The 27,184-nt window shown below is 39.0% G+C and overlaps 2 protein-coding genes across 4 annotated transcripts in view; one reads left to right on the forward strand and one right to left on the reverse strand.

Moving 5' to 3' along the window:
• The window catches only part of LOC106081149 (uncharacterized), a 76,332-nt gene extending 76,257 nt beyond the window's left edge, over positions 1-75 (reverse strand). The window contains exon 1 of the mRNA XM_013242927.2: positions 57-75. The gene's annotated coding sequence lies outside the window, so the exon portion shown is untranslated. The remainder of the gene's footprint in view (positions 1-56) is intronic.
• The window catches only part of LOC106081150 (dynein regulatory complex subunit 3), a 73,935-nt gene that overhangs the window by 1,030 nt on the left and 45,721 nt on the right, over positions 1-27,184 (forward strand). Inside the window, exons 1-3 of one of the 3 annotated variants that reach the window (XM_013242930.2) lie at positions 75-396; positions 8,274-8,509; positions 8,569-8,852. In XM_013242930.2, coding sequence (XP_013098384.2) covers positions 8,296-8,509; positions 8,569-8,852 — 498 coding nt within the window. In that variant the 5' untranslated portion in view covers positions 75-396; positions 8,274-8,295. Of the gene's footprint in view, positions 1-74; positions 397-8,273; positions 8,510-8,568; positions 8,853-27,184 lie in introns of those variants that run through there. The other 2 variants (XM_013242931.2, XM_013242932.2) reach the window with 2 other exon arrangements.

Here is a 27,184-nt window from a genome sequence, read left to right on the forward strand (position 1 = left end):
CAATGCCATAGACCATAAGGACGGAGAGTAAAACGGAATGCCACAAGGACTTGCACCTGGTCGTTTGACCGTCGTTTTTGTGAAACTATCAGGTGGGTGTCAGTGAACTGAGAGGCCAACGTCAACTTTAACACCCAGTCTATTTGGGGTGAATTGTCCTCATCGTGTCCATGGAAACAGACTGCGTCCTACGCTAGCTAGGAACAAGTATTTGATAGTCGGTAGAGAGAGCATTGCTGCCAAAAGGTTTTCAAACAATAAATTGACAATAAGCAGAGGCACATAAACATAATAATTATTAAAATTTTAAAATTCAAACAAATCATATATCAACCAATATAGAAAATAGTTGGAATTCCATTCAAGATATTGGCTGCTTCCTTATTCCCGAAGTAGGTAAGTTATGCTTATCATTTCCAACAAACTAATATATTTTTGAAGACCAACGAATAAAGTTCTTTTATTATATTATTAATTCAAAAGTATCTACCCATGTGTCATTAAACAAAGCAAATAAAATTCTGGATCACGAGTTTTAGATATAATGAATCAACTGAGACAGTGCTTAACAAGGATCAGGAGCGGCTAAGTTTTTTCCGCTCAGCTCCTTTACATTTCATTATTATAGGCACCGCCATAGGACAAGTGGTATACTCAATTTGTCATTTCGCTTGCAACATCTAGCAATTCTTATCTCCGATAATATGTTTTCTCCATCGTCGTCTACATCGGACTATACCTATATTAAGCCGCCGTATATATGAATCACCGTTTCAAGTTCATAAGAGGCGCAATCTTTTAAGTCGCTACCATCGGTTGGAGTACAATTATGTAGTCATTTCTTTTGTATATATATACACTCATGATCGTCGTGGCATCTTAAATCGATCTAGCCTGCCCATCTGCCCATCCGTCTGTAGAAATCACGTTATCAGCTTTGCTATACTTTGCACTAATATTTCTTTTAGATGTAGGCCATTAGGGATTGTAAATATGCTAGATCGGTCAATGATTAGATATAGCAGCCATGTGAACCGATTTGACTTCTTGAGCCCCTAGAAGGCGCAATTATTATCCGAGTTAGCTAAAATTTTTAATATTAGTTTCCCCAATGCAAGATTATTGTAGCCGTTGAGTGAAGCGGATGTGTTTTTTATTATTTCGCTCCTCAAAGAAAAAATATCCATATCTAGGAATAGGTACTACCTATTACGAAAAATGTTAAAGCTTTTTTGGAGTAGGCTAGAAATGGACTCCAAAGACCCAACAGCTGCGGTAGAGGCGTCAGACCGTACCATGTTGTTCTCCATTCCTATAGGTGTGGGTGCGTTGTACCTGTATTCGAGAGTAATGCTTCAAGCACACAACTAGTCTTCAGACTATTTAATGAGGAAGAGAAGGATAAAACAGAGAGATGCACAGTTCGTCCCCACCCATTACGTAAAGGTGGTGTTTCCGACTCGGATTCAGACTGTCATCACAATTGAATCGAGAGATGACGGCAGAAGTGAGCAATGGCTTTGTTAAGCTCGCAAGCAGACCGAGCAAGAGATTCGGGGCACGACAAGGGAATCAGAGGAGTATGTACCGGCAGCGCAATGGGGCGAAAATGCAGGATGCTGGAAGGGATAGAACCGACATTCCAATCACTTCTACGGCAGCTGGGAAAATAATAAGATTTCCTGAAGACTATTACACTGCTTAAATGCTGAAGAAGAAAAGGAGCTCCCCCTTTAAGTACTCTGGAATACCAAGCCAGTCATCCCTCAATGGAGACTCCAGACAGTGTGCTGGGAAGGTAGACAAAGTCGGAATAGGAACGAAGGAAGCGCCCCCAGCCCTTGAGTCTACATGGAGGACTGTGACTTCCAAAAGAAGGCCACAGCCATCACGGAAGGGGAAGATGGTCGCTGAGAATGGTAAGGAGCCGCCCTCTTATGGCCGTAATTGATGACTGTTGACTTATGCAGTCATTAATATGGGCAGTGCATCCAGTAGGATTCCACCAGATCATCGGTCCCAAGTGGAGGATCTGATTAACGATCGGATTTTCAAACATGTGTGAAACCCTGTAGAGGGTCCACCCTTACAAATGATGAGCTGCGAGTATAGAGAGTTCATCTTTACGCTGCGGTTTGCGTCGGCGAAATGTACTGATGCCGTCAGTCAGAGATACGCAGGTCAGAACGGCGACGGTCTTCATAATGGGTTGGGGCGGTAAATTTCCGACGGAACGCATGTTGCGATTCTTGGGCAAGCAAAACGAAGGTTTGGTCGCAGAGAAGTGGGAGCTCTTCCAGTGGGAGAAGAAAGAACTCTCCTTGCGTTTGGCATTGATGAAGTCTGCGTGTCGAGTTTGGCTAAGATTGAAGGCATGGCGTGCTGACGACGAGACAATCACCGCCTCTCGCAATATTGGAAAGACTAGGACAAGCAAAGATCCTAATACTGAAATATCTGGCAGTGCAGTGGCGAGAAACCCAACCCAGCCTTACCAACAAGGACTCGACGACGAAACCATCACCGACTTCAAGATTCGGAAAACTAGGATAGGTATATATGTATCATAATATTGAAACATTAGGCAGCGCAGCGACAGGAGTCTCAATACAGCCTAACGAACAGGGAGCCGATGATGGTACCATCACCTACTCCCAAGAAGCCCATTTACTTAAGATTTGGAAGACTAAGGTAGACAAAGATCCTAGTATTGAAACATCAGGCCGTACAGGTAATGGAAACTCAATACAGCCTAACGAACATTACCGACTTTATAAAGATTCGGAAGTCTAAGATAGGCTTACTTACATACTTTAATTGGCTATGACAGAATATTTTTTCCACTAGCCGAACGTAGAATAGCCTCTCTATCTTCTGCGCTGGAGCTTCTTCATCCATTCTGACAACATGACCTAGCCAACGCAGCCGTTGTATCTTAATGCGTATAACTATGCTATCGTCGTCACAAAGCTCATACAGCTCGTGGTTCATACGTCGCCTATATTCTCCATTATCACAATCTGGTCCATATATTTTACGAAGAATCGTTCTCTCAAATACTCCGAGCATTGCCTCATCTGCTGAACCATATAACAGCACGGGTAGTATCAGTGTTTTGTATAGTGTAATCTTCGACTGTCGAGAGTTGGCCTTGTTTCTAAACTGCTTACTTAGTGCAAAGTAGCATCTGTTTGACAGTATTATTCTTCGCTTAATCTCAAAACTGGTGTCATTCGTTTTGGTTACGGCGGTGCCGAGGTAGATAAAGTTACTGACTGTCTCAAAGTTGTGGTTCCCAACTTTTTCCATTTTCTTTATGTGCTCGGTTGTGCAAGGCTTTTTGGGAGTTGAAACATCCATCTTATCTCCATTTACTGCCAGACCCATTTTCACTGACTCTCTTTCGATTCTTTTAAAGGCTGCAGTTATTACTTCCGGTGACCGACCGATGATATCGATGTCGTCGGCATAGGTGAGTAGCATGTGTTCTCTTGTGATTAATGTGCATATCTATTCACATCTGCATTTCGTATAATCTTCTCCAACATGATATTAATGAGATCACACGATAGGCTGTCTCCTTGTCTGAAACCTCGTTTGGTATTAAATGGTTCGGAAAGATTCTTTCCTTTTCTTACTGAGGAACGCGTATCAGCAAGTGTCATCCTGCAGGGTCTTATTAAGGGATACCAAACTCAGACAAGGCTTGAAATACCTTTGAACGTAAAGGAGTATCGAAGGCGGCTTTGTAGTCAACAAAGTAGGTGTTGATTTGTCCTTCTCAGGTCTTTTCCAGGATTTAGCGCAGTGTGAATATCTTTTCCAAGGTGGATCCATAGCTGCATTGATAGCACCCAATTATCTCATTGACTTTTGGTTTTAATCTTTCACACAGTACGCTCGAGAGTATCTTGTATGCAATGGGGAGGAGAATTATTCCTCTGTAGTTGGCACATTTCGGTTTGTGTACGGTACGTAGTATGCTGAGGTTCCAATCATCGGGTATGCGTTCTTCTAGCCAGATTGCGCAGATAAGCTGATGCATACGACTTATCAGCGTGTCGCCTCCGGTCTTAAATAGTTCAGCGGGTAACCCGTCGGCTCCTGCTGCCTTGTTGTTCTGTTAGTCGGGTCACTGCTACTTGGACCTCATTCTGACTAGGAGGTAAACATTCTATACCATCCTCTTCGCCGCCAACGTCGGACACTAGAAGTTGGGTAAAATGTTCTGTCCATTTCCTCAGCATGTTGTCTGTGTCAGTTACCAGATTTCCTTCTTTGTCTCTGCAGGAGGATGTGCCTGCACCAAAGCCATCGGTTTGATGTGTAATTCTTTGGTAGTTTCCGAACTTCATTCTGGCTCCTGTACAATTCAATTCGCTCACACTCACGTCTTTCCATTTCCCTTTTCTTTCTGCGGAATAGACGTTTCTCCTCTCTCCTTTTCTCCCGATACCTCTCCTTCATCTGGCGCGTTGCTACTGATTGCAGGGTTGCTCTGTATGCCGCATACATCAGTAGCATCTCGACACTCTTGGTCGTACCATGGGTTTCTTGGAGGAGGCTTCCGGTACCCATATCCATGGAGTGGGCAATAGTTTGCCACTGCGCCATTATATCATCGGAACAAGGAGTGCTGTCATCAAGCAGTTGGGTCAGTCGAGTGGAGTATGCCGCTGCCATTTGTTGTGTTTGCAGCTTTTCAATGTCCAGCTTCCGTGCAGTGTCAGATCGTACTTTCCTCGCCATGTGCAAACAGGAGCGAACCTTTGCTGCAACAAGGTAATGATCCGAATCTATATTCGCTCCACGGATCGATCGTACATCTAACACGCTGGATGAATGCCTCCCATCTATCACAACGTAATCAATTTGGTTTCTCGTGTTTTGATCGGGTGACAGCCATGTGGCTTTGTGAATATTTTTATGTAGAAATGTGGTGCTACTAACTACCATGTTTTTTGCCGCGGCGAAATCTATCAGCCTCAACCCATTAACGGACGTTATCTAGTGGAGGCTAAACTTTCTGACTGTTGAACCAAAAATGTCTTCCTTCCCCAATTTCGCATTAAAATCTCCCAGAACGATTTTAATACCATGGGCGGGGCAGCGGTCATATTCTCTCTCTGGGCGCCCGAAGAAAATATCCTTGGTCTGCTCGTCTTCCGTCGGGGCATGGGCACAAATAAGGCTGATATTGAAGAATTTGGCTTTTATGTGGATTGTGGATAGCCTCTCATCCACCGGAGTAAAGCTGGAGAAAAGGTGTTTCAGTCTCCGACTAACCACAAATCCACAGCCAAATTCATGCCTCGCCGTTTGGTGTTGTAGTGACGCCATTTCCAGTCAATCGGACTTCCTGTAAGGCGGTAATATCTGTACTTCTCTAATACATCTTCTCTATAAAGAGTGCGGACATTCCAGGTGCAGATCCGCAAATCATGGTCCTTTTTTCATTTGCATGGGTCGTTGGGGGTCCGTTTTTATTACTCCTTTGTTTCTCATAGTAATTCTCAGAGCGTGGTGCTCATAGTTATCCTGTGTCGACCGTGTCGCCCTTTTGTTTCCAGATAAGTGTAAATGTTCTGATATCTGAAAAAGTCACAGTAATATTTCTTCCACCGGATTTCACAAGGTGCAATCCGAATTCTCAAACACTTTAAACTAATCGTTCAAAACCTTTTGGCTTCAAACAGCAGACGTGATTTCGCCAAGTCTTTAAATATCAAGACAGCTTTGTGAACAGCTGCAATATCTTGGGGCAATGTAACTCTGTGAGTTTAACGTAGTGTATAGAAGAATCTGCAGTCCCAAAATAACGAAAAGACCAATTATGGATCTGTCATACAATCAAACATTGTCGTAGCGCCTATATGTAGAGGTGGGCATTTTAGGTCCTTTTAGTGATCACTCCTTTTAGTTCCGTTCTACAAAAGAAACTAGTTCCTTTTTCATTTGCGTCCCCCTTTTTTTTTTGATTTCTTCATACAAAATAAAAAAGAGCTTTGAACCTTAAAATGAGTGTTTTTATTTGTACATATCGATAAAAACATTCAGTCTTTATAAATAATTGAATTTGTATTGGTCTCGATGCTGAATAAACACGAATCGAAACGCATCAAACAAATTAAATTTGTTGACAATAAAAACAAAAATAATATGTGGATGCCACCACGTTTATTAAATTGTTACACCACATTCATTTAATGTGGTTGCGACAAATAATTTATTTTCCTTTCTCCTAAATCACAACGTAAACAGTTGTTGCCTATTGAAAAAGTTGACGGTTTTATTTAGTTGTTGTATGAAGCTGAAAAATATGACATGTCAATCAGCTGGTCTACAAATTAACAAAAGGAAGAAAAAGAAAAGTGTACATGCAAAAAAGGAACTATGGAGCTATAAGAAAGAAAGAGAAGGAATTATTTAGTTCCAGCAGTTCCTTACTTGGATAAGTTCCAATGAACTAGTTCCACCCGGAACTACCCAAATCTACCTGTATGTTCAGTTTGCGACCTCTGCAAGTAGATGGAGTGCGATGAGGATGTCACACTCTGTGCTATTACATCTGATGCCACAATACATACGGCTAACCAAAGCGAAGAATACAAGGGAAACTAAGGGAACTCAAAGACCCAGAAACCCCCATTAAATCAAGCAATAGAGACATACCATGTGCTAATGGAGTTTCTTGTATACGATAGTAGACCTAAATTGGTAGGTTTTTATTTTCTTTGCAGGTTGGTAGGCTGACCTCAATTTTTGGTAGGTTTTTCCATTATATATATACCAAGTAAATTACCGAATAACTCAAAATTCGATTCTTTGTTATCGTTCAGAGTGCAGAACAAAACCATGGATGTCGAGTGGCCAAATACTTTTACAAGGGGTCTAACTTCTTCAAATTTCCGTAAAAACGCCCAAGTTCTGATATTGACTGTAACTGGTACGAATATCAGGGGATTTTTTCCAAACTTCGTAAATTCTGGGTAGAAAATGAGGTTTTTGGGCGTTGAATGCCTTAAATCGGAAACAGGGCATACAGCGAATATGGGTAGTAAAGCGAATTTTTGGGCCCAAACATTTATATCGGCAGATCGCTTTATCCAAACTCGGCGCGTTTGTTCTTTGAAATCGGGGGAAAAGTATGACTTTCTATAAACGAAAGCCTATAGAGTGATTTCGACAAAATGACGGACGGACATGTCTAGATCCTACAGGCTATAGAGTGATTTCGACACAATGACAACCGGTCAAGTCTAGATCCTACATGAATAACGACGATCTAGTACTTTGTAGCGTTGAAAATGCAGCCAGATCTAATGCAGGTACAGTGCATACAAACTAACCAAAAAATAAATTAAAATATACTTACATATGTTGTCTTCCGTGTGAAAGACGTAAAAATAAACTACAAATTTAGGACCTTCAGCTCAACTATTTCCAAAAATAACAAAAAAGTCGCCACAATTCTTATTATTGGGAAAAAATGTGGAGGATATTCTAATCTTTTTCTGTACACGTAACACAAATCGTGGATCGCTTTATATCGATCTGTAAACCATATGTACTTTTCAAAGACCTATATCGCAGAATGTTAAGTGGAAAGCTCTGTTTTAGGCTATTAAGATTTTGACAGACGATCAAACAAGTGGACAATGCTGTATATCAAAAGATGAGATTAGTATGCGTCCCCTACTTTGAGTGTCTCAGCACGGGATAACTATGAACACCATACTAGTTGGAGCTTTGAGCTCCAATCCGTGTGGCGTTCTTTGTTCTCACGAGAAGCTTAGCTGGGAGCTACCGGGCGTTCACAGGTTGCGGATAGTGGAATGCTCCATACGGAGAAACTGCAACTGCAGTCGCGGACAATCAGCGGCATCAAGTGGAGAGTCTCAGTGAGAGGCCGGGTGGCACCGGCTCTTGCTTAAATACTGAGTGCCTTTGATGCTCGATACGACAAGGCGACTTATTGGCGCCTTTAAATAACCAGTGGCCATCTTGTTTCCGTGGCGTTCGGTCGTATAGACCGGAACGAATTTGCTCACCTATTAGAGCTTGACGAGGATCGCCACCTCCACATGCAAATGTGGCTACAACAACAACTATGAATGTTGGTAAGTATAGTAAATCTTAAAAAATCTTTTTGAAATCCTAATGCAAAAGACCAAACCCAACTAGCATCTAAGTGCAATGTTTTTCTAGGTCAAGAATATCAATTCAATTACTTTATTCGTCTAATGTTTTTCACTCAAATTTGTTTTCTGCAGCTGATTAGTGTTCGTATTAATCATGTCTAAGGTGCAAGATGAAAAGGAGGCCATAACCAATGAAACGAAATCAGTGGATACGATTGTTTATCCTGAAATCGAACCCGGAATTATAAGTAAACAAATGATAGAGAACGCCTACCTGGATGAAGGATATAAAGGCGAAGAGGACCGACTTCATCGCATTGAACCGGTGGTTTATGAACGTATAACCTCACTCCGACTGGATTTTAAAAGTATTTCACTATAACTACACGAAAATTCAGCATCATAATTAAAATCTACATTTCATCAGATATTTTGAGAATTGATCATCTGTGGATATTGCCAAACCTTACGAAACTGGCTCTTAATTGCAATAAAATAGAGACAATAGAACACTTGGACACTCTGGTTAATCTGAAAGAACTCGATTTGAGTTTTAATTTCATTGAAAGAATTGAAAACTTAGACAAGTTGGTGAATTTGGAGGTGCTCTCGCTTTTCAGCAACCTAATCGTGAAGATTGAAAATTTGGATGCGCTGCAGAAAATAATTATCCTTAGTATTGGAAACAACCTGATAAATTCAATTGAAGGAGTAAGTATTGACATTTTGTAGAATGTACACCCATAGAAAAAATTAATTACCGCGTGTCCTTATTGACCCGAAACTGAACCCGGAATTCACATTTGCCAACGTCTGGTGAAAGGTTTAAAAACACTTTCGTATATCGTTCAAAAAATGCAATTTTTTTTCTTACGGTGATTGGCCTTTACGCCTACATTTTTTGCCATTATCTCGCCTTTGATATAGATTAACTGCTTGGTTCACTAACTTTGTATCACTAAAAGTGATCAATTTTCGTTCGCCCTTGTTCGAAACCGGCTGATTTCAAAAAGGAAAAACAGATGTTGGAGTGAGTGACTCGATTCACTTGAGTAAAAAAAAAAAATAGTGAAACAGACAGTAAACGTCCATTATTTTTTGGCATTGTGTTCTCTCGTAAAGATCGACAATAACGTACAAACGAACTCTTCCAAACCAACGCCGAATTAAGTCGTCAAGCGTCTAAAATGTACCTTAAAAACACTAGCTTTTGTAAACCTTTTGAAGAATTATTGATATGTGTTAGAGCAAATCCGGTCAGCCCTTCACCAAAAATTTATTTTAATTCAAACAACTTGCAATTGACACAAGTTATTTGTGACAGAAGGTCAGTATTGCTTTCGTCATCGTATTTCACCAACCCATCTTAAAGGATGCTGATATATCATTGTCAATGTTGGATATTAATCCCAGAATTAATAAATCCATGCTCAGTTGTACAAAACCATATGGCAACATAGTACGTATAAATATAATATTTCATATTGGCAATGCTATAATTAATTTAGTACTTAAGAATCATCTTGTATATGTCTAAGGTAATAAACCAGTTGTATTACAACCATTGAATTGAGTACTTCGCATCTTTTATTTAATTGGGTCACATCGCGATACATAACATAAATGGCGACGAGTTCACTCACAGTGCTACAAGCTTCAGGTGTTCCTGAATTCAACGACAACATCAACTGGCAAGTGTGGAAAGAACAGTTAGAAATTCATTTTGGTGAAATAAAATGCGAAGATGACAGCGGAAAAAAGACAACATTGTTGAAGTCCATTGGTTCCCAAACGTACTCAGTTTTACGCAGCATATGTGACCCTGATTTGCCGGTTAGTAAGACATTTGACGAATTGTGCAAAATTTTAGACGACTATTTTACTCCACCCACGATTATTTTTCGGGAGAGAAAATCATTTCACTCAGCTGCTAAAAAAGATGAAGAAACCATTAGTCAATGGTACGCAAGAGTAAAGAAGTTGGCACTGCAATGCAAATTTGGATCACATCTAGATGCAATGGTTTTAGATCAGTTTGTGATTGGTCTACCAACAAAGCTGTTTGAAAAATTATGTGAAGAGGATGAGACGATTACAGTTGAACATGCTCTTAGAAAGGCGCTCATAATAGAATCGAAACTGGCTAGTGATTCTTCATGTGACAATAATATCAATTTTGTAAAACACAGAAGCAACAACAAGAAGAACAGACCTAACGGTAATAACAAGTTTGGTTACAAAAATGATTATGGAGAAGGGCGCAGAATGAGCAAACACAGCGGTGGCGGCAGAGACGGATTTGGCAACGGTGGCAGAGAGAATGCTAGCAGCAGAGACAGCAATATCAGTGATGGCAAAAAGAGAGTGCCTTGTTCACATTGTGGTTGGAAGAACCATTCTTCTAGTAGCTGCAAATTTAAAGAGAGTAGATGTTTCGCATGCAAACAGATTGGACATTTGGCGTCTGTATGCAGAAATAAGAGAAGTGTCAACTGCATTGAAAATAATAATTTAAGTTATGTTGATGATGTAGATAATAACATTTTTGATGTTTCTATTTTTAATTTAGATTCCAAAGTTAACACTGAGGTGTATTCATTGCTTGTTGTTGTTGATGGTGTTATGTTGCAGGCTGCGTGTGACACTGGCGCTCCATGCGTTTTAATTCCACATTCGTTTTATCGACAGAATTACGGTAACAGGCCTTTAGAAAAATGTTCAATTCCCTATGTTAATTATAGTGGAGACAAAATTCCAATTATTGGTGAGTACGTGGCTGAAATTCAATATAAAAGTATAACCAAAAGAATAAAAGTTGTGGTGACAGCAACTAATAGCCCTCCCCTTCTGGGTCGCTCATTTTTAAGAGCTTTTGAATTTGATTTGGTTCCTAAGAATATGATAAAAAACGAAGTGTGTGCTATTCAAAACAATAATTTGAATTTAATGATCGATCAGATTAAGAATGAGTTTAGTCAAGTTTTTAGTGATGGCCTTGGCACCTATAAGGGAGAGCCAATCTCATTAGACTTAGCTGAAAATGCTAAACCTATATTTTTTAAACCGAGACCAATTCCTTTTGCGTGGAAGTCTAGGGTTGAAGAGAAGCTTCATGCCATGGTGAAAGATGGAATTTTGGAGCAGGTAAATAATTCGGCATGGGGCACACCCCTTGTTCCTGTTTTAAAGCCAAATGGTGACTTCCGTATTTGCGGGGATTACAAAGTAACCCTTAATAAATTTTTGTCTGATTTCAAATACCCTTTGCCGCGCATAGATGAGATTTTCACCGCATTACAAGGTGGTAGTATGTATACGAAGTTGGATTTGTCCAACGCATATAATCAGCTCGTTTTGGATGAGGAGTCCCAAATGCTTTGTGCTGTTAGTACACATATAGGTGTATTCAAAGTGAAGAGATTGCCATTCGGGGTTAAGGTAGCTTCGGCTATATTCCAGAAAACAATCGATAATTTGTTAGGGGGCATACCCAATGTTGTTGTGTACCAAGATGACATTACTGTTACTGGAAAGGATTTTTCGTCTCATATGCATAACCTTAAGTCGGTTTTAAGAAAACTTTCAGAATCGGGTTTGCGAGTTAATTACTCTAAATGTAAATTTTTTCAACAAGAGATTAATTACCTAGGTTTTTGCATAAGCAGTTCTGGTTTGAGAAGGAATACTGATCGCGTCAGTAGCATTATTAATGCACCTGTGCCTAATGACATATCTGAGCTTCGAGCTTTTATTGGGCTATCTAATTATTATTCACGTTTTGTTCAGGACTATTCTGAAAAGATGGAACCGCTTTATAGTCTACTTCGAAAAGACACTAGATTTGTATGGAGTGATGACTGTCAAAGGGCCTACGATCTTATGAAAAGAGAAATAACTTCGGATTCGGTTTTGACACATTTCAATCCTTCATTTGAAATAATTTTGACAACGGATGCGTCATCTAATGCAGTGTCTGGTATTCTATCACACAAAATTGACAATTCTCTTAGGCCCATAGCTTTTGTTTCTAGGTCATTATCGAAGTCTGAGAAGGGCTATAGTACATTGGAAAAAGAGGCATTGGGAATAATATTTTCTGTTTGCAAGTTAAGGCAGTATTTGTTAGGCAACAAGTTTACTCTTAGAACAGACCATAGACCTCTAACCACGATTTTCGGAGAGAATAAGAGTTTGCCAATGATGGCATCTGCTCGTATACAGAGATGGGCGGTTATTCTCTCGGCTTTTAATTACTCTATTGAATATGTGAAGGGTACACAGAATGAAGCAGATGGTTTGTCCCGTATACCTCAGTTTTCAGGCACTAGTGAGACGAATGAGTGTAATTTCATAAATTTAATTGAGACCCGGAACGAAATGGAATTGAATTTCAAAGACATTGCTCGCGAGACAGGAAGAGACCCGATTTTGTCTATGGTAAGAGAGGCTGTACTAAATGGAACCTTAAATAATTTAGATGAGAATGAATATACCCATTATAGGAGTAAATTGAACGAGCTTCATGTTGAGTATGAATGTGTTTTATGGGGACACAGAGTTGTTATTCCCAACAAAGTTCAGTCTCATGTACTAAATCTTTTACATAGATCTCATCTTGGCATTGTAAAGACCAAAGGTTTGGCACGGTCCTACGTATGGTGGCCGGGTATAGATAAAGAAATAGAAAGGCTTGTAGGGTCTTGCAAATTTTGCCAAGAGTCGTTATCCTCACCTGAGCGTAGTTTACTTATACCATGGCAACCGACGGATCATGTCTGGAGCCGCATACATCTAGATTATGCGGGACCTATTAATGGATATTATATACTAATAATTATTGATTCTTATTCAAAATTCGTTGAAGTTTTTCCAACGAAAAGTATAACAAGCCATTTTACAGAAACGAAAATAAGGGAATTGTTTTGTCGATATGGTCTCGTTGATATTGTTGTGACAGACAATGGTCGACAATTTACATGTGAGACATTTAGAGAGTTTTTGAAAGTTAATGGAGTTAGGCATGTATTGACGCCACCAGGTCATCCCGCGACCAACGGCCAGGCCGAAATTACGGTTAAGACGATAAAGAAATCTTTAATTGCTACTCTGAAGAGCAATCCAAGACTCGAATTTGAGACGGTATTAAATAGATGTCTAATAGACTACCGAAATTCGAAACATTCGACGACAGGCGAATCACCTGCCAAACTTTTCTTCGGTCGATCATTAAGAACAAGACTTAGCTTACTTAAGCCACCAACAACTAAAGAAATAATTCTGGCGAATCAGCAGAAAACAGTACTCAATGATAAAGGTACTCGAGATAAACATTTCTCTAAAGGGCAAAGCGTAATTATTCGGGACTACAGAGATCCCAATAAACCTACTTGGGCCCCAGCTAAAATAAAATCTCAAATAGGTCCTCGATCTTACTCATGTATATTTACTCATAACGATAGAGAAATAAAACGCCACCTTGATCAAATCAGAGGTCTACCTTCAAATGAAAATACGGAATCGCATAATTTTAACAGCAGCGACGAAAATATTAAAAACCATGAACATCTAACAACAGCAACAACACAAGCAACGAATAGAGATTTAAGACCTCGTAAAGAGGGAAAGGTGGTAAAACCATATAATCAACAAAAATAATGCTAAACATGAATTTGAATATTTAATTAAATATTTCTATTATTTTAAATTACATTGAAGTCATAATATTTCTTAATTTTAAGTAACATTATCTTCTTTTGTAATTAGTATTTGTTATCAGTTTTAGGGGGAGCGTGTTGGATATTAATCCCAGAATTAATAAATCCATGCTCAGTTGTACAAAACCATATGGCAACATAGTACGTATAAATATAATATTTCATATTGGCAATGCTATAATTAATTTAGTACTTAAGAATCATCTTGTATATGTCTAAGGTAATAAACCAGTTGTATTACAACCATTGAATTGAGTACTTCGCATCTTTTATTTAATTGGGTCACATCGCGATACATAACAGTCAAGCACCGAGAAAAAAATTGGCCACATTTCTTTAGAAGAGAAGACAACGGATGAGTCAGAAGTATTTTCAACAAAATGTTAAAGAAATTTTTATATAACTCTTGTTTGAACCGTTGAGTGGAGCGGACGTTTTGTTGTTTCACTCTGCAAGAATTTTCCTGTAACTCGTAATAGGTCATTATTTTTGGAAGAAAAATTTAAGTCACTCAAGGATAGCTGCGATAGAGGTATCCATTAGGCGGTTGATGATCTGGGTCTGTTTCCAGTGGAGCGGCAGATCTGGAGCCCGGCTTAGACTTAGAATGGACTCCAAAGACCCAACAGCTGCGGTGGTGGTATCAGGCCGTTGCATGTTGTCTGCTACTGAAACCTCGACAGGTGGAGCGGCTGCTCCAGGCTCCACTAACCGACAGACGACTGGTCAGCAGGGGTTTTTGACGAAAACACCTGCTGACCAGAGACACACAATCGAGACAAGAGGGGATGGCATCGAAACGGGACCCGACAAGCCCTGTGGGGGTGGGTCATCCAGTTAGACTGGGCTCAAAGTGTGCGCTATCGGGGAAGCACGGAACTCAAAAAGTACTTCGACAGTAGCAGTGAAACATCTAAGGAGGAATCGTCCACACCAAAAGTGTCCAGTGTCCTAAGGAAGAGTGGTTTCACAGCTTTCCACCTGATGGCAGTGGGATTTGACGTGGTTCTTATCCAGGAATCATGGGTGTGTGGAGGAATGGTTCGCGGACTAAGAATTCCGGGATTTAAAGTACTCCAGAGTAGGGAAAATGGGAGACACAGAGCTTGTGTTCCTGCAAAGAGTAGTCTAAATGTTTTTCTTCTTCCGTCACTAAGCACTGACGATTTAGTAGTAGCCAGTCTTGAAATGAACAAGTCTCATTACGGGCTGGCTTCCCTATATATGGCACACGATTCAAAGATGCCGCCTTCAAACCTTAAGTCCCTAGTTGAAGCCGTTTCTGTAGGGAAGAAGAGCCTCATTGTTGGAAATGATGTTAATGCACATCACCAGATATAAGGATGTTCGGGTGTCAACGAAAGGGGTGAACTGCTTATCGAATATATTATAAGTTGCAATCTGGCGATTTGTAATAAAGGGGATAAACCGACCTTTATTACCAGGAACAGGCAGGAGATACTAGATATTAACTTTGTATCGGAAAATATAAGTAGAAGAATATGCGACTGGCATGTGTTGGATGACCACAGTTTCTCTGATCATCGTTATATTAGTTTCAGTCTTGGAGAAAATACTGCAGAAGTGGTCCCTCGCCTAAACAGAAGAAAAGCGGATTGGGATTAATTGCGGGACAAATTCTGCACGTCTATCCCTTCTAGACCAGAAAAGGAAGTGGAAAGTACATAGGATATAGACATAGTGGTCAAGCGGATCACCACGGTCCTGAATGACTTGCTTGTGTCAGCATGTCCTAGTGCCAAGCCAAGAGGCAGACAGCGACCGCCATGGTGGACCCGAGAGCTGGTTGATCTAAGGAAGGACTGCAGAAAACTCTTCAACAAAGAAAAAACCACAAGAGCACTACACGATTGGGATATCTAAAAGGCTGAGCTAAGATAATATAGAGGCGAAGCTCCGAAAAAACCCTGGCTGCTCCGTGGAGGATAGATCTGAGGCCTCTAGACTAAGGAAGATTCTATCCTCGAGACCTATTACGGTGGGGTACATTCAGAAGTCAGAGAATGTATGGACAATGTCTGGTGAGGAATCACTAGAACTACTCGATGATACACATTTCCCGAGAAATTCTCCAATGGACCACATGGCGCCAGAAGAGGTTGTCACTGGTAAACATTCGTCGGAGCCTTTTAGGGAAATTGTGTCTAAGCCGAAAGACCTTTTGATAGACTGGTTCCCTGACTTAGGGAGATATACTCTGCTTTCATCAGAATTTCATATATAGCTGTGGGATGGAGGGACACGAAGGTCGCTTTCATTCCTTTAAGTCTGTCATCCCTTATGCTGAAGACTCTTGAGAGGTTGATAGAAACATATCTTTGGGCAAAGATTCCTGGAGGTCTCCTGTCGCGGCAGCAGCATGCATATAGTAAAGGCAAATCTACTGAATTAAACCATCGCGACCTAGCTGGATACATAGAGGGTTCTCCCGCTGTTATGGAATATACAATGGTGCATTTCTTGACATTGAAGGTGCTTTCAATTATATAAAACCGACGTCAATCATGAAGGAGTTAGAGTTTCTAGGCCCTACCGAAGGAAGTTTATTAATAACTAACTTACTGAATGATTCATTGCGGCAGGATTGGGATCTGCGGATCTGCGATCTAAAAGGATGTGTCAGCAGAGGAGTACTGTCTCCTCTACTTTGGAATATAGCCATTAACAATATATAATTGTCTTTAGAAGAAAAAGGTGTAAAAGTGGCCGCGTATGCTGCTGGCGTGGCAATTGTAGTTAGGGGAAAGCTTTTCAACACTCTACGATATATACTTCAGGAAGCTTTACGTGCAACATCCAAGTGGGTTTCCGAAAGTGGTCTAGGTGTGGATTACACCCTACCTATTCCTGATAGAACCGATTAGAACTATGGGTATCCCAGGTAACAGACGTTACATAGGTTTTTATACAGATGGTTCGATCAGGTGGGTTTTGGTGTGTACTCTACGGGTAACCTTTTCGATATGACCAGTTGGTCATATCGAAAAGGTTACCCGACCACTGCAGCGTGTATCAGACGGAGATGGTGGAATGGCTAAGATATGTCATTACGACGATTGGCATAAATATCTTCTCAGACAGCCAAGCAGCCATTAAATCCCTGGAGAACGTATTTCTGAACGCAAAAACTGCTCTCGACTGTCGCAGATCTCTCAACGAGAAGAACTATTCAAAATTCATCTGTTCTAGGTGCCGGGCCAAATAGATATCTCTTTAAATTGTAAAGCGGACGAGCTTGCGAGAGTAGGGACTACCCCACACATTCCAGGGATACTGGAATTTGTTGGTATGCCTCTAGCGACATGTAAGCTAAGTTTTCTGGACCAGGCCCGAAGGACAACGAATGATTGATGGTCACAAAGAGAGGGTTGTAAGCATTCCAAAACTATGTGGCCTAATCTAGACTTGAAGAGGTCTACTGCTTTGCTGTCATTGGCTTGAACAGACGTCTCAGTCATTGTGTCACTCATGACAGGTTACTGCCTAATCGGAAAACATGCTGACAGGCTGAAGTTTTCCAGCAACGACTTTTGCAGAAGCTGAGAGGACATCGAAGAAGAAGAGACTATAAAACACCTTCTGTGTGTGTCCCGCACTAGCAGTCGGAAGCACTTTGTTCACTTTTGGTTCTCTTTTCTTTGAGAACCTGTCTGATTTAGCTGATGTGAACATTCGCAAGTTATTGGGATTTTTAAAGCTATCTGGATGGTAGGAACTAGAAGGCATCTTCCTTCTTCTGTTCCTGTGGTATCATAATGAACGAAAACGTCTAAGTGAGTCTGTTGGCAGACTGCCACTTAAACCTACCCTAACCTAAATACAAAATGCAAATTTCGCCCATGAACATTCCACTAAGGAACAGGGGCAAACTTCTCAAACATATCAATGAGTGCAGTCCTAAAATTTTTTTTGATGGTCTCGTCAGGATTCGAACTCATGCGTTCAGCGTCATAGGCGGACATGCTAATCTCTGCGCTACGGTTTCCTCCCTAACCTAACCTAAATATAATTTGAATTTATAAGATATTTTTTAATCTATATAAATTTTGATTGTTATAGCCTACTTGTTATTGTTGTAGCCGCACGTAACAAGTATGCATATCTTCTTCATAGATTCTTCTTTTCTTCTGTTTTTCTGTCTTCTCAGTCTTTTGTTCTCTACCCTAAGAACATTCTGACCCGGTAATAGTCCTCAGATCCAGCTCTAAAAATCTGGTCCCTTCATTTTGTGCGTATCATAGTGCCTCTGCAGCCACATTTATTGGTTTCGCAGTGCTGCATTCAGGATAGGTATTAGGGGTAATATCGTCCAACCTTGAGCCAATTTATTACACCATACGGATTTCAGTTTAGCCAGGTCTCTCTCGGATTGCGTTCTTAAGTATGCAGATATTTCTCTTCTTGCTCCTATGAGAGGAGGCCAGTCCGACACCACTACAGGATATTATAATTTTGTCCACTTATTTGCAACTCTAAGAAGGAAAGTGTTCCTTTCGGGCTAGATTTTCTTCAAGATTCAATTACACTATATACATATAGTGATGTGTAAGGCATTATTTCCCTTACTATCTCATACTCTTCCTTTTTTACATTTACAAATATAAGGCTGGTGCTATATTCGCTTTCCGCGAAATTTTTTCGTGATTGCTCGAAATTTGTTCGTGATTACTTTTCCGCGCAATTTTTCCGTGATTACTTTTCTTTAGGTAATATCGAAAAAACTTTTTGATTTTATTTAGTAGTACATTCCTCCATAATTTATGAAACAATTTGAATAAAGTATTATGTTATCATTGGACGCCCCGGTAGCCGAGGTCAGGGGTCGTGGGCTCGATTCCCGTCAGAAGCCTTGGTGTGTCGCTACTGTGGTATCACAATGGACGCCAGATCTCGAAAATGGGTGGGGCGATTTAAGCGAAAGGAGGCCACCGTAACGCAGAGGTTAGCATGTGCGCCTATGACGCTGAAAGCCTGGGTTCGAATCCCGGCGAGACCATCAGAAAAATTTTTCAGCGGTGGTTTTCTCCTCCTAATGCTGGCAACATTTGTGAGGTACTATGCCATGTAAAACTTCTCTCCAAAGAGGTGTCGCACTGCAGCACGCCGTTCGAACTCGGCTTTAAAAAGGAGGCCCCTTATCATTGAGCTTAAACTTGAATCGGACTGCACTCATTGATATGTGAGTAGTTTGCCCCTGTTCCTTGGTGGAATGTTCATGGGCAAAATTTGCAATTTATTTTTTGATTTAAGCGAAATTTCGTTTGTTTATAATAACTTAAATACAAAATATTGTATCCTTATTTTGGGTGGGATATCTAGGGGGCCGCCCCACCTCCAAAGCCACCAGCCAAATGAAATATAAACCAATAATGACAATATGGGACTCAAAGGAAAGGTATTTAAGACTAGAGCACGAATCACCTCCAAAAACACCCCATATCGGACATATTTACCGACCATAGCAATATAAGGCTCCAATGAAAGGTATTTAGGAGAAGATCACCAATATAATATCCACATTAGCGTGAAATATCTGAAAGGCCGTACCAGCACCCCCAAACAGGACTTAGTTCCTGACGTGACCGTATAGGGCTTAGATAAAATACGAGAGTGAAAGAAGGAGCGGGCCCTGCCCAGTGTTAAATAAATGGGTCTAATGTGACTATAAAATCAATTTGATGTATTGTTGTCACGCAAATATGTAAACAAATTTTAAATAGCGCTTACACCAAAGGCATTTTCTCTCTCATCTCATAACGGCACATGGTACAGCTCCGAGAGGTAACGTAATCCGATTCCCCAATATCCATCAAAAACGAAAATCGAAAAAATTTCGGTTACATCATTTTCGCGGGAAGGGGCGATATTTACCAAATTTAACAGTTTTTAAGGCTGGTACTATATTCGCTTTTCGCTCTATTTTTCGCCGGTTACTTTTTTTTAGATAATATTTAGATTTTAAAGCAAAAAAACTTGCTGATTTCATTCAGTAGGACATTCTCTCATTACTTATGTTAAAGTATTAATAAAATTGTTATTTTATCATTACTATTTGTGAAGTGTTTCAAAAAAGTAATCACGAAAAACATGTGTTTTCAAACATTTTCATTCGTGGTAGTAAGCAAAAATTCTCCAATTATGTCACTCTAGTACGCAAATTTCATTTACGACCTGAAAGCGAAATTTTCGGTAATGTTTCCATTGTGTCAAGTATAACACAATGACCGTAGCTGCTACAAGGCAAAAGAAAAAGCTTGCATATCCCCACAGCAGTACTCGCAGTAATTTGTCCAGCCATAATGTTCAGAGGCACTGAGTGTGGTATCAAATTCAGATTATCAGATGGTGTCGTTCGCAATGTGACTGTGATGCACAAACAAACGATTCTTTGGACCCGGCTGAGTTTTGAACCATATAGCATTATAGGTCTGGCAACAGCAGTATGCTACATGGTTTAGGCCTCCAACGCACTATGGTCTCAACCCCCTGTTTTTCTGGTTAAAACGTTTCCAGCATTTTATTTTTAGTTGTAAAGCCTTTATAACTTTGAAAATAGAAAGCTGATCGTTTTGCAATCTTCTAACGGTTTGTAGTAAAAGATATAAGCTTTCAGAAAAGGCTTGAATGAGTCAACCTGTTTATAATATAGGGTGTGATGTTCTGAGCTATAGTTGAGCTATTCTGATGTTAAATACTTAATGCACATAACTTTCAATCTACCTCAATGTACCTTTTTTTAAACGAAAAAGTTTTTGAGGTAAGCCGGGCCGAATCTTACCCTCCACCATGCACAGTTATTGAAAGTCATAAACCAGCTAAACATATCAAAATATGGACCGATATGGCCCATATAAGGCGCTATTACACGCGCATGTAGATGTCTTATGACATGTCACTTTTTCTCTTTACATGAAATTGAAAATGTTTGTCAAAATTGTCTATTTATATACGATTCATGATTTTTGCCATCAAAATTTGAGCAAAAGCTGTTTTGGTTTTTTGCGCAAAAATTGTTAAAGTTGTATGAAAGCTGGTTAAATCATAAATTTGTGAACACATTTTAATTTGGGGTTGCTTTCATTCGACTGACAACAAAAACAGCTGATTTCTCTATATTTTCGTCAGAAGGAATAGAGCACGCTCTAATCGAAAAAAATACATGTGCTATTTTGAAAAGTGATTGTCATATGTTAGTTTCGTTTGTATCACACGACGTGTACAACTCAATATTTGCTAAATATGACATGAGCCTTTACCATCCGAACCGACCAACACTAATAGAAAGTATTTGTGCAAAATTTCAAGCGGCTGCACTTATAGAAATTTGTTAGTAAAAACAGCAAAAATGTTTACTGAAACAGCAGAAAGTCTGCTGAAAATGGAACTGCAGTAAATAGTTGTAAACCATTTAAGAATGGTTTAAGAATGTAGTCAATATTACAAAAAAAAGTTTGTATTCCATCTTGTTCCTAAATTTTACATCATATAACTTAAATTTTTTTCAAATTTTGAACGAGAGTTGCCTTTTATAGTTCGGAATTGGACAACCCTTGTGTTGCAATCTGCCAAATGACAGCTCTATCGCAAAGCTTGACATTTTTGAGGCTATACGTACTCAGAACGTTTTGACATACGTGAACAACACAAATAGCTCACGTATGTCAAAACGTTCTGAGTACTACAGTAACTTAAAAGATTCATCTCGCCAAAAAAAAAGTGGAATTAATTCGTGAACAATTTCGTGCGATTACATTTAACAACTTTCTACGTGGATTAACTCAACAACAGTGCATCGATGAACTTAATTCAATTTTTGGCGATGAAGCGTAAAGGTCGTCCAAAATCAGTTATTGTTCCAAAAACCATTGATGCGCCAACTGATACTGCAATATCGTCATGTGACCTATCGTGAGATTGAGACAACCTTAGGCAGTAGTGGGACCAGCATAAATTCAATATTGCATAACCATCAACAAAATTTGTTCGCGTTGGATCCCACACTGTTTGTCAATCGCTCAAAAAAAGACTCGTGTCGATTCGTCGAAAGAAAAACTTCAAAAAAACGAAACAACAACATTTTTGAGCACTCAAAACATCGATGAAAGGTGAACGTTTTTCGACACCTGAAGAAGCGGTTGATGCTTTCAGAATGCATGTTTTGGAGATACCTCAATCAGAGTGGCAAAAGCGATTTTCGATGATTAATATTTGTTTTTGTGTACTCTAATCCCGGAATATAAAGGGCGACGTACAATTTGCTAATTTTTGAACGAATTTAAATTACAGCAGGCAAAATAACAACTACTATTATATTTATGCTATTAAACAAAAAATGTACGCAAATTTTTTATTCATATGTAGCAAATGCCTCAATTGTTTTTTAGAAGTTCAAAAACACCCCCAAAGAGGACAAATTTACGACCATAGCAATATGGGGCTCAAATGAAAGGTATTTTGGAAGAATGCACGAATCTGATATCAATATTCGGTAAAAAGTGTCTATAGGGCCACCCACATAATACCACCCAAATAGGACGTATTTGCTGACCATTACAATATGGGACTCAAATAAGAGCTATTTAAGAATGGAACAGCAATCTGATAAATCTTTTCAGGGCCAAGTCACTGAGTGGGCGCGCCATCCTACAAAACACCCCCAGCCGACTATGGAAAAATGGGGCTCAATTGAATGAACTTTGGGATTAGACCACGAATCTGATATCATAATTCGGGATCAACTGTCTAGAGGATATCCCATGACCAAAACAACCCCAAATAGGACGTATTTGCTGACTATGACAATTTAGGTAAGAGAGTGGAGCTCGATATTGATAGTTTTTAGGGCCCATGCACCAAACCGGACATATTTGCTGACTTTTGCAGTAAGGGGTTTAAATGAAAGGTATTTGAGATTAGAAAACGAATTTGATATTAGATTTAAATACTTGGGAGCAGAGCTTGATACCAAAACACCCCTAAATCGGACATACATATTTACAGATCAAAGCAATATGGGGCTCAAATGCAAAGTATTTGGGAGTAGAGAACAAAATTCATTTCGAGACCACGTTTCCACATCAACTCCTAAACACACCCACCACCACCCTGGGTGCCTTTCCACTAGAAAAATCCCCATGAGAATATCGAGCTCAAATAAAGTCTTTTAAGAATAAAGTTCATCTAACATCCAAACATAAGTGACCCTAAACCCTCCGAGCTAATTCATAGACCAACAAAAATCATATTTCAGTGCTACATTTTTCTCGATTTTTTTCAGAAATAAAAAATTTTGGACTACTTGATATGTTCCTAGAGCGGAATTTTATCTTTTTGTTTTACTATAGAAAAGGGTGATATTTAAAAGTCAAACAAAATACAAAAGGAGTCATATTGAAATACGTGTATGCAATTAAACTCCTGTGTAATTTGTAGTTTTTTTACAGCATATAACAAAAAACTCATATCAAATTAAAATTTTAAACTACATGAACCATGTTGAAATCACGTTATTGTTTTTCCAAAACAAAAACAAAATAAAAGCCAAAACTTTCATCAAAATCGGTCCAAAGATAAGCATTTTATGGAACAAAAACAAAAATTTGCCATTTTTAACCGATCAAAAATCTTTGAAAATTATCGACCGATCTAGCGACGCTAACTTTATATTTTGATATAGCTGTCATATAACCCATAGGATGGGGTATAAAGTCCGAATCAGACCATAACTTGATATATCTCCAATTGCATAGCAATTATTTTCCTTTATCCTTTGTTTACTTAAAAAGAAATACCCGGAAAATAATTCGACAAATGCGATCCATGGTGGAGGGTGTATAAGATTCAGTCCTGCCGAACTCAGCACGCATGTTTTTAATTGGCTATGTTAGAACATTTGTTCCACTAGCCGAACATAGAATAAATTCTCTGACAACAAGTTTCGAGGTGTCTACCACCACTTGATTCTTCCATCGGGCTTTTGGTTGTCATAGTTGTTGTTGTAGTAACAGTGTGTGGTACACTGAGGCGGCAGCCCTTGCCGATGTGAAGGAATTCATCGGGTCAATCCGGTACGTACAACCGGCTGCCGTGGGATTGGGGCTTTTGGTCGTCCCGATTTGCGTGTACCACCGTGTTTGCCTTTAAAAGACATCTTCTTAATCCATTCTGACAACATGGCCTAGCCAACGCAGCCGTTGTATTTTACTACGTGTAACTATGCTATCGTCGTCGTAAAGCTCATACAGCTCGTGGTTCATACGACGCCTTTATTCTCCATTACCGCAAACTGGTCCATATAATTTACGAAGAATCTTTCTCTCAAACACTCCAAGCACTGCCTAGCCTGCTTTCAGAAGTACCATGCCACAGAACCAATTAGCAACACGGGTAGTATCAGTGTCTTGTATAGTGTAATCTTCGTCTGTCGAGAGGTGGCCTTGTTTTTAAACAGCTTACTTAATCAAAAGTAGCATCTGTTTGCCAGTATAATTCTTCGCTTTAATACAAAACTGGCGTCGTTCGTTTCGGTTCTGCGGTGCCAAGTTACATAAAGTTGCTGACTATCTCAAAGTTGTGATTCCCATTTCCTTTACCTGATCGGTTATGCAGTGCGTTCTGGGAGTTGGTATCAGCCATTTTGTCTTATCTCCATTTACTATCTGATCCATTGTCTTCTGAGTAGTGTGCCATATCTATTCACATCTGCATCTCGTACACTCAAAGAATTTTTTTAGTAAAAACAGCAAAATTATTTGCTGTAACTGCAGAAAGTCTAAAACAGCAAACATTTCCTGCCTTTTTTTTCAAATTCTAGAAAGTTTAAAAAAGCTCCGAATTGTCTTAAATACTTGAAGAATTGTCTGTTTGCGCTTTCTTTTTTGGTCTTAGAATCTTATTGAGATTCCATTACAGGATATTGTCCGGATTTAGACCATTGTTTAATGCTTTCTATTCAAATAATGGTATAGCAAAAAACATTTAAAAGTCAGCAAAAAGTGTGTTGTTGCTAGAAGCATCTGACTGGTTTCCTGTATCGCGATTTCATTTTCGACCAAGAGAAATCATCAGTCAAATGCTTCTAGCAACAACACACTTTGGCTGGCTTTTAAATGTTTTTTGCTATACTATTCTTTAAACAATGGTCTAAATCCGGACAATATCCTACGTGAAGAATTTTTATAATTTATCTTATCTTTCAATTTTATAAGAATATAATGTAATTTTTTTTTTAAATTTTCTACACTTATTTCTTAACGAATTAAAAGAACAGCAGACAAAATAAATACTACCAAAATATTTATGCTTTAAAAAAAAAATTGTTAGTATATAGCAAATGTCTCAATAGTTGTTTAGAAGTTCAATAATTTTAAATGGATTTATTCAAAAGTTTAAAATTGTTAATTTGATGTCAGCAGACAGTGTTTGTTGATATCAGCAGACAAATTTTTCTGGGTGTATAATCTTCTGCACCGTAGCGCAGAGGTTAGCATGTGCGCCTATGACGCTGAACGCCTGGGTTCGAATCCTGGCGAGACCATCAGAAAAAAATTTCAGCGATGGTTTTCCCCTCCTAGTGCTGGCAACATTTGTGAGGTACCATACCATGTAAAACTTCTCTCCAAAGAGGTTTCGCACTGCGGCACGCTGTTCGGACTCGGCTATAAAAAGGAGACCCCTTTTCATTGAGCTTAAACTTGAATTGGAGTGCACTCATTGATATGTGAGAAGTCTGCCCCTGTTCCATAGTGTTCTGTAACAGGATATTTAATAGATCACACGATAGGCTGTCCCCTTCTCTGAAACATCGTTTAGTTTTGAATGGATCGGAGAGATTATTTCTTTTTTAGTCTCACTTCATTTTTATTAAATTTATTTAAAAAAACCTCCCATTTCTCTCAAATGGCAACAAGGTGTTTTATATATATATATATATATATATATATATATATATATATATATATATATATATATATATATATATATATATATATATATATGGGAGGTTTTTTTAAATAAATTTAATAAAAATGAAGTGAGACTAAAAAAGAAATAATCTCTCCAATCCATTCAAAACTAAACGATGTTTCAGAGAAGGGGACAGCCTATCGTGTGATCTATTAAATATCCTGTTACAGAACACTATGGAACAGGGGCAGACTTCTCACATATCAATGAGTGCACTCCAATTCAAGTTTAACCTCAATGAAAAGGGGTCTCCTTTTTATAGCCGAGTCCGAACAGCGTGCCGCAGTGCGAAACCTCTTTGGAGAGAAGTTTTACATGGTATGGTACCTCACAAATGTTGCCAGCACTAGGAGGGGAAAACCATCGCTGAAATTTTTTTCTGATGGTCTCGCCAGGATTCGAACCCAGGCGTTCAGCGTCATAGGCGCACATGCTAACCTCTGCGCTACGGTGCAGAAGATTATACACCCAGAAAAATTTGTCTGCTGATATCAACAAACACTGTCTGCTGACATCAAATTAACAATTTTAAACTTTTGAATAAATCCATTTAAAATTATTGAACTTCTAAACAACTATTGAGACATTTGCTATATACTTACAATTTTTTTTTTAAAGCATAAATATTTTGGTAGTATTTATTTTGTCTGCTGTTCTTTTAATTCGTTAAGAAATAAGTGTAGAAAATTTAAAAAAAAATTACATTATATTCTTATAAAATTGAAAGATAAGATAAATTATAAAAATTCTTCACGTAGGATATTGTCCGGATTTAGACCATTGTTTAAAGAATAGTATAGCAAAAAACATTTAAAAGCCAGCCAAAGTGTGTTGTTGCTAGAAGCATTTGACTGATGATTTCTCTTGGTCGAAAATGAAATCGCGATACAGGAAACCAGTCAGATGCTTCTAGCAACAACACACTTTTTGCTGACTTTTAAATGTTTTTTGCTATACCATTATTTGAATAGAAAGCATTAAACAATGGTCTAAATCCGGACAATATCCTGTAATGGAATCTCAATAAGATTCTAAGACCAAAAAAGAAAGCGCAAACAGACAATTCTTCAAGTATTTAAGACAATTCGGAGCTTTTTAAACTTTCTAGAATTTGAAAAAAAAGGCAGGAAATGTTTGCTGTTTTAGACTTTCTGCAGTTACAGCAAATAATTTTGCTGTTTTTACTAAAAAAATTCTTTGAGTGTACGAGATGCAGATGTGAATAGATATGGCACACTACTCAGAAGACAATGGATCAGATAGTAAATGGAGATAAGACAAAATGGCTGATACCAACTCCCAGAACGCACTGCATAACCGATCAGGTAAAGGAAATGGGAATCA

The sequence above is a fragment of the Stomoxys calcitrans genome, chromosome 3 (genome assembly GCF_963082655.1).
Source record: "Stomoxys calcitrans chromosome 3, idStoCalc2.1, whole genome shotgun sequence".
Classification (NCBI taxonomy): Eukaryota; Metazoa; Arthropoda; class Insecta; order Diptera; family Muscidae; genus Stomoxys; species Stomoxys calcitrans.